We start from the raw sequence: 7840 nt of genomic DNA, 5'->3' as shown, positions 1-7840 counted from the left end.
TGAAATCTTTTGTCACTTTTTGGCAGTTGTTTTTATTATGTTTTTGTCAATTTTTTTAAGTTTTTTGTTTGTTTTGATTTTTTTTAATGTTTTTCACTTTTTTTCCAATTTATTTCACCTTTGGCGATGTTTTCGTTTTTTTTTATTTTTTTTATTTTGGTAGTAGCAGTTTAAAGTGATGTCAGAAGAAGTGATTTATGAATAACACCATTAACATTCTTGGTCTCAAAAAACAGACTTTATTTCTGCAATTATGCCACAATAATTCAGACTTTTTCTTTCCTGTCTCATTATTGAGGAATGTAACAAATAAAACATCAGACAACCAATTTACACCACATACCTCTTAGATCCTAATTGTCCCATTAGATTTGCACTTTACCTTTAATTTTAGATATTAACAATAGAGAATAACAACACAAACATTTGTGTTTTTTTTCTCCATTTGTGGATATCTGGAATTGCTTTGTTTCTAGTCATAATTCATCAACACATTAATGGGATGCATCATGAAACACGTTATGTGGACGATATCTATTTAAACCTCTGTTAAACCCACAGACATTTATTATAACTTCCAGAAGAAATCTGTTTTCTAAAGACACCAAATATGTCAAGATGAAGTTCGATTCAATTTGCAAAGAATTACTGCACATTTAACCATGTGATAATAAATGGAATACAATGTAAATCAGTCACCACAGGAAACAGATTCTGTAGAAAATAAGATATAAAATATATGAATATGTACATTTGTTCCCTTACTTGAAAATAAATCAATACCTGACATGAGATCAGTGATTATTTTCCTCTGACAGGAGAGATGATCAGAGGGGCAGCGTTTTTACCATCGTCATTGTCACAGGGACTGAAGTATGGGAAGAGTTTCTCAGTGAAGGAGCAGCCAGTAAAGGAGTAGATAAGAGCTGCAGCATCTACGTCATAAAAGGAGACCAGACCCTCCTCATAATCCACAAACACCCCCACCGTCTTAGGCTGAGACTTCAGAGAGAGAAGGACTGGAGGGCCATCAGCAGCGTAGTACTCATTTCCATTTCTCAACCATATCGTCCAGTAACCATACTGAGGGCTCAATGCGACTGCTCCCTTCCTGTTGATCGACTCTCTGGCCAGTCCTAAATCCCAGTCAGTCTTTCCTTTAACTTGAACCTTAAAGTATAATCTGCCTGAAGAGAAACTCTGTTTTCCTAAAACACAAGCACACTCAGAAAATCTCTTTGGGGTGTCCGGCAGATTCTTCCTGAGTAGCATAGATAGTAGATCACGATCTTTCACTTGTTTCCTATCATCAGACAGGATGAGATTAGGATGTGCTGTATCAGGATCAAGAGTCACATCCACTCCATACTGCTGGACCATCTTCAGCTCGGCTTCAAGCAGCTTCTTCATCTCTTTACTGAGTGTCTCCTCCAGCTGAACCACAGCTTTCACCACAGTCCCCTCATATGATGATTGACGGACGCTGACCACTGTCCAGTCCTTGGTGGGTGGAGGTTGTTGGATGTTTAGGGACTGGACACTCTGGAGAAGATGGAGGTGGTCTTCAGAGCGTAACACCTGCTTCACCTCAGTGCTTCTCTTCATCAGCTCAGAGATTTCCTGTTCCAGCTCTTTGATGAAAGCTTCGGCCTGTTTTTCTGTTGTTTTCTGCTTCTCTTTGATCGTGTTGATGAGCTCGTTCAGGCCTCTCTCAACAGACTCCTTCAGAGAAGTGAAGACCTGAACACCTTCTGCTATCTTTCTGTCTGCATGTATCCTACTAAAGTCAACTGAGTGTTTGACCTCCTGAATCTTCAGTCGTCTCTTCTGGATCATCTGCTGAATTTCAGCCCCTGTCTTCCACAGCTCTACCTTCTTTCCTTCATATCCTTCTTTCAGAGGAACACCATCATGTATTTTGTGGTCTAAAACAGTGCAGAGCATGCAGACACATGTCTGGTTGGTCTTACAGAACAGCTCCAGAGGTTTATCGTGCTTCGTACACATCCTGCCTTCCAGGTTCTCCACAGAGATGTCACAGGGAACTTCTCCTGGTTTGGGCACTTCTTCTTCAGATGGCACATTGCTGGCAGCAGACAGAACTACACACACTGTGAGAGAAAAAACATACATCTATTTAAAAAGACAATTTTTTATTATTTGTTAAAAAAAAAAAAAGTGTGCATTTGTGGGCGTTAGGGAGCCATGTGTGTGTGTTTGTGTGTGTGTGTGTGTGTGTATATGATGGAATAGTGGCATTACATCGAATGGGACAGAGGCCACTAACAATGTTTGAATTATACCGTGTGCTTCGGGGGGTACAGCTATTTCGACTGGTGACGTCACTCTCCATTTTATATAGGCATACACACATGAGAACCACTAATCTACATGCAAAATTCCCTGAATATTAGTACAGATTCGCTCTTGTTAAGATAAGAGAAGTAAGAATGAAATTGCACAAAATGATAAATCGCCTCATTAAACCTCTCCCCGTGTCAGTATACCTATGGAACTCCTGCTACGGCATGTAATTGTAGGCCTAATGTTTTTAAGCTAAGCAGCAGCGATGGTCATGGCCGCTGAGTGGAAGGGAGACCTCCGATTAAACCATAGCGATCTGTATGTTGTTCAGGACGGGAGTGAAGACCTATCTCACGCCTAAATACAGATAGACTAACTAGTCTAGCTAGCTTCTGCAGCAGTTCAAACACACACATTTGAGCATGTTTCCATCCGACAACCTTGTCCATGAGATAATAAACTGCTTGCATTAATTCAACCATTATTGGCTTAGTTTCACCAAGATATGGACAATATTTGCTTGGTACAGAGAGCTTCAGGAGCTGTATTAACTTTTAGCTAGCTAGATAGCTAGCTAGACGATGACTTCATTACAGATGAGAGAAACACTATTAACAACCAAATTAAGACAGTTCTGAAAACCTGTTTAGATGACGAGCTGCTCATAACATTTAACACAAAGCACAACGCATGATGACATGGCAGTCAAAACCATAGGCAGAGATTAAAGTTGATTCAGCCAGTACTCTTAATTTCGCTGATACACCAGCGCCTGCGTCCGTACCCGGTACGTACGTTTTGACAGCTAGTGAAGTGATATCAAAGAATACAGTCTGGACGTACCAGAGAAATGGTACAGCCCAATGGGGAGTGAGGGTTTGAAAATCGTATTTCATTAGATTATTTCCTGAATTGTTGCTATGTGATGGTAATACTGCATTTAAATACATACAATTTTGGATAGGCTAACATTATATTTTGTTACATTTTTTTCAGTACCCCCCAAACTATTATTTTCATCCCTTTTGGGAGGGTCCACACATTTCCCCTGCAAATCTACACCTTTGCCTGTTACTCTTGTTATTTCCTTCTTCCAAAACGGCCAGAAGTTGAGTTTTTATTCAAACTAAATAATGACTGGTGTGATAACTGCATGCCAAATTAATCAGAGCATACAAGGCCAAATTGCTTCCTAAGTTACAACATTGCAAAGTATAATAAAATATAATACAAAATGTTAAACTGAGTCTGACGCAGTCAGTCCACATAAAACACACCACAGCTACATACTTCGTGGAGATCACAGAGAACAATAAGGGCAGAACAGCATCACGATCTGTTTTAACCACATATTCTCTTTCTACCTCAGCTAAAAACAACAGACCTGCAGCACATTACTGTAATGGTTGGTTATAGCCACCTGGTGGTGCTCTAGGACGGGGCTCTACTGACAATGATATGCCTGTATGTAGGTAGAAGAAGAATGCATAAAAGTTGTTGAGTTGTATCCTGACTGTTGAGAGGTTTAAAGCCTCATTCGCTCTTTACGGATGTCCTGAAGTGCTTGTCACGGACAACGGCCCACAATTCTCCTGCCATTATTTCGTTCAGTTTGCACGCGATTTCCCCGCAGCAATGGTGAGGCTGAACAGGCCGTCAGGACTGGGAAGTCTCTATTAGAAAAAGTGGGGTATTTCCACAAAGCTCTGTTGGCCTACAGGGCTACCCCATTGGCTCATGGGACATGAGACTGACTAGGTCAGGAAGGCTGGACCTTTAATGCACTGAACATGCACATACATACGTCGTTCCGGATCGTTCCGACCCATCTTAACCCCTGGTTTGTACACATTTGATTTTATACACATTTATACGTATACAAACATAACTGCTAAAGAAAAATTCAGGAGCAGCACAACTCCTTTCCCATTCATGAAGGAGGTTCGGGGAGACTTTGATTACTTACACAGAAGCATTTAATGAATTCTCACTTGAGGAGAATTTAGGATTACACAGTACAGTGTGGGTGCCATCCCAACATTCTGAAGTTCCTGTCTTCCTCAAGGTTTATTTAAACTCATGCTGGAGGCATTAGGTTTAGTTGAACCTTATAAAGACCTGAACGATATTACAGGCCCCTAAAACAGACAGGCAGAATGGGTTGTGTTGACTTCCTCCGTGACCTGAGTTGAAGTACTTGTCCACCTGGAAAGGTTATGAGGTTATATTGGCCACTAACCTGAATGAGACCTGGGTACCACTAACTCAACTTACAGAGCATGAGCTTGAAATTCCACTACAGTAATGTTACAACAAATAGAGACTACACTGAAATAAATGGTAATGTTTTTTATCTATAAAATAGTTTTTTATCTGTTTACAATCTTAAATGATGCATCGTTCATGGCGTCGTTTCCAGCTGGAGAATGTGTTGCTGCCGAGTGCACAAGTTGTATCAGCAGGTCACAAATAACAATCTGTTCTCTTACAAGTATTGGGTTTCTCATGTCCAAACACTCTTTCTTCCTGAAAATACTAATGAAAAAGGGTGACTGACCTTGTGGTCCTGAGCTGGTGTCTGGCAGACTCTGCACCAGATCATTCCTGTTGATCATCTCTAAAACCTTCTTGGTCACCTTCAAAGCTCCGTGAAGTTGATAGGTATTCACCATCACGTCCACTGTGTCCTGCCTTTCTGCCTTCTCCAACTTGGACACTTTGATGCTTTGGTAGCCTTCCAGGATGTCTTGCTGCTGCAGATGCCATTTGAATTTCTTAAATTCCTCTTCTTTTAAATCCTCCAAAGTGTTGAAAAGGTCCACTGCCTTCATCGTGGCTTCCTGCTAAAATCAGAAAGTTTTGTCAGACTGAAAGAAAACTGAAACACAAATGTATCAGAGCAGAAGTTCTCATTGGCCAACACAGGAGCTGTGTTGATGTGATGTATGTGTAGTTTAGTCAGCTAGAGCTCCTGCTGCTGCTCTGTGGGCTGGACCTAATTTCATTTTGAAGTGGCTCGTTGACGTGAGACCAGGGCTCGAGCTTAAGGACCTCCCGTCGTCCCGGGGCCAATAAAAAAAGGGTCAAGGAAGATGAAAATTAATTTTGGGACGAATTTCGGAGGTTTGAGTAGTTGAAAGAAAAAGAAAAACTACAAATGTTACAATGAACGACGAGGTCACCTCGAGTATTGACTGTCAGAGTGATGTAACGTTACAATAACAACGGTGTCCCGTGGTGGGATACTGCTGCGATTTTTAACATAACGGAAAGGAAACAAACTGCAGGAAAACCCAAAGCAGAGTCAGACCCTGATCCACTAGCCTCTGACCTCACGGCAGTTGCAGCTGCAACGGGGAGTCGGTAAGTTTGCTAGCCACTTTATTGGTCGTTAACATTACTGATAACGTTAAGTTACAGTTAACTCTATATAACGAGACAGCAGCCAACGTTTGCATTGTTAAGTGATGCAGTTCTTGCAGAAGTTGTGACGACATGGTATCAGTGAACACATCCAGACAGATGGAGCACAGAAACTGATCTTCAGATTGCTGATAGTTTGCAGCAGCCATATCTACACATAGTGTGAATAAAAAGAAAAACATATTCAAAATCTGTGAAAAGACTGATCTTAGCCTACAGTCCACGGTTACTTTAGCAACAAATAACATTAGTTCACTCTTTCCCATGTTGTAACGCAGATGTTTCTCAGCCTGGTCTCACAGAATTCTGTGAAATGATCACGAACTGTTAACACCTCATTACGTGATGGTGGCACGGAATGTGTGAAAATTCTGTGTGGCCACCATGGAAAACAATACCAATGTAAAGTTAATGAGAAGATGACGTAGCATTAAGATCGACTACGGTAGCGAGTAGTATGAAATCCCGAAAATCTGTGTAGGGAGGTTGGTCGGGGTGGAGGATGTGTCAAACACAGGACTTTCACCCAGGAGACCGGGGATCGTGTCCCGCGTGTCATGTTTCTTAAAGCCAACCGTCCCGTTCTTCTTTTCCTAAACCCAACCATCCTGTTGTTGTCCTGCGTGTCATGGAAACGTAAGCCCACCCACAACCTTTTCCTGTTCTGTTCCTGAAGGGCCCCTGACAGCTGAGGGGCCCTCACTAAGTTTCCTCCCACCCTTGGCTGGCTCTGGTCCATCTAGAAAGGGTTTTGAAGCCTCTTACTATCAGCTATGTAGGGCCGAGCCCTCTCAGTACCAGATCAATGTCATTTACCTCAGAGAGAAATTCTGAAGAATATCTGCAAGCATCAAATAGATATTTTTAATCAGCCAATCAGCATGAAGAAACCTTTCTACTGTCCAGTTAAACAGCGACACATCACAATGTGATAAAAGTGATCCTGATTATCAGACATACAGATTCCTGTGGTAGGATTCTCACCTGCTGAACTCCTCAGGTCCACTTCCAGACTCTTTCCACCTCCGTGTGTCGAGGAAACACTGGCAGAGACCAAGCTGCTCTTTACTTTTCTTCCTCATCCGTCTGGGTGTCTGTGTGCATCTGATCCGAGGACGCCAACACACCTTCATAAGTTCAGAGTCCAAGTCTCAAGTCTAAAAATACGTCAAACCCTGTCAACCAACAGATAACAGATGTCAGCCAATTAGAAATGTGATGTTATTTCCTGTTTCTTCCCCCTTACCTGTCTGAGGGGAAGGGCTAATCATTGCTGTTTGTTACTCACCTGTGTTCAGTGTTGGAGATGTGTAAATGTTTCTTGTGATCTAACAGGTGTCATACACATTTAAGCTTTTTTTTAAATAATGTATTTAGTGCATTTAGCAGGACCAGGGCAGCAGCTGGGAACAGGATCCAGGTGCCGCCACAATCCAAGGAAATCTGCAAGAAAGCACAAGAACTCCAGGGAACAAGCTAAGTTAGTAACATGCATTAATGGGACATGAATGCACACAGATAAGGGGGAGTTATATTAAATAAATAAATAAATGTCATAATCAAACTGCATTCATATTCTAAATATCCCGTTGACAATCAGATTGTGGGATCTACTTGTTGTATAATGATCCTTCCTTACCTATTAAGGGTTTTTAATTGGTTATCTGGTTTCAGGATTCTTAGGGTTAACAATCCCTTAAGGGAGGAACATGAAGTAGGGGTTTATAAAGAATTGACTTTCATTTCTGACTTTAATATTTCCTTACAGAGATCTTCAACAGGGGGTCCTCAGAGTTACTTCAGGGGGTCACCAAATTAAATATAAATGTTTTGAAAGTTTTTTCAACAATGAAATCCCACATATTATTAGCAAATATAAATCAGCCTATTTGTGAAAAAACAGACATTGATGATAGGCTTACTGGCCTATAGGTAAGGTAGTCACTAAGGTAGCCATCCACAGATACAGTTCATCTTGAGGATTCACTGTGCCATGTATGTTTAACATTAAAACATGGCAACAATTAATATTTTAATAGCTTAGTATTCTATGCACTAAAAAGGTATGTATAAAGCTGTACACGTTATTGTAGGCCCAGTTGAATATGGAACT

The 7840-nt window shown here is 41.1% G+C and overlaps 1 protein-coding gene across 1 annotated transcript; it reads right to left on the bottom strand.

Moving 5' to 3' along the window:
- Positions 1-801: 801 nt before the first annotated feature.
- On the bottom strand, positions 802-5147 carry LOC144514290 (uncharacterized). Its single transcript, XM_078245470.1, has 2 exons — positions 4862-5147; positions 802-1925 (listed from the first exon to the last, which is right to left on the bottom strand). The coding sequence occupies exons 1-2, from the start codon at positions 5133-5135 to the stop codon at positions 802-804; spliced, it is 1398 nt and encodes a 465-aa protein (XP_078101596.1). The 5' UTR covers positions 5136-5147.
- Positions 5148-7840: the final 2693 nt, after the last annotated feature.

Source organism: Sander vitreus, unplaced genomic scaffold, assembly GCF_031162955.1.
Source record: "Sander vitreus isolate 19-12246 unplaced genomic scaffold, sanVit1 ctg535_0, whole genome shotgun sequence".
NCBI lineage: Eukaryota > Metazoa > Chordata > Actinopteri > Perciformes > Percidae > Sander > Sander vitreus.
The sequence above is the reverse complement of the archived record's forward strand: the minus strand, read 5'-3'. Positions and strand labels throughout refer to the sequence as shown.

Bases quoted from the DNA above. Each gene is read 5' to 3' on its own strand.
- LOC144514290 (XM_078245470.1), bottom strand. From the start codon at position 5,135: ATGAAGGCAGTGGACCTTTTCAACACTTTGGAGGATTTAAAAGAAGAG. The intron at 1,926-4,861 runs GTCAGTCACCCT...GCACTGTTTTAG, and splicing joins CACCAGCTCAGGACCACAAG to ACCACAAAATACATGATGGT.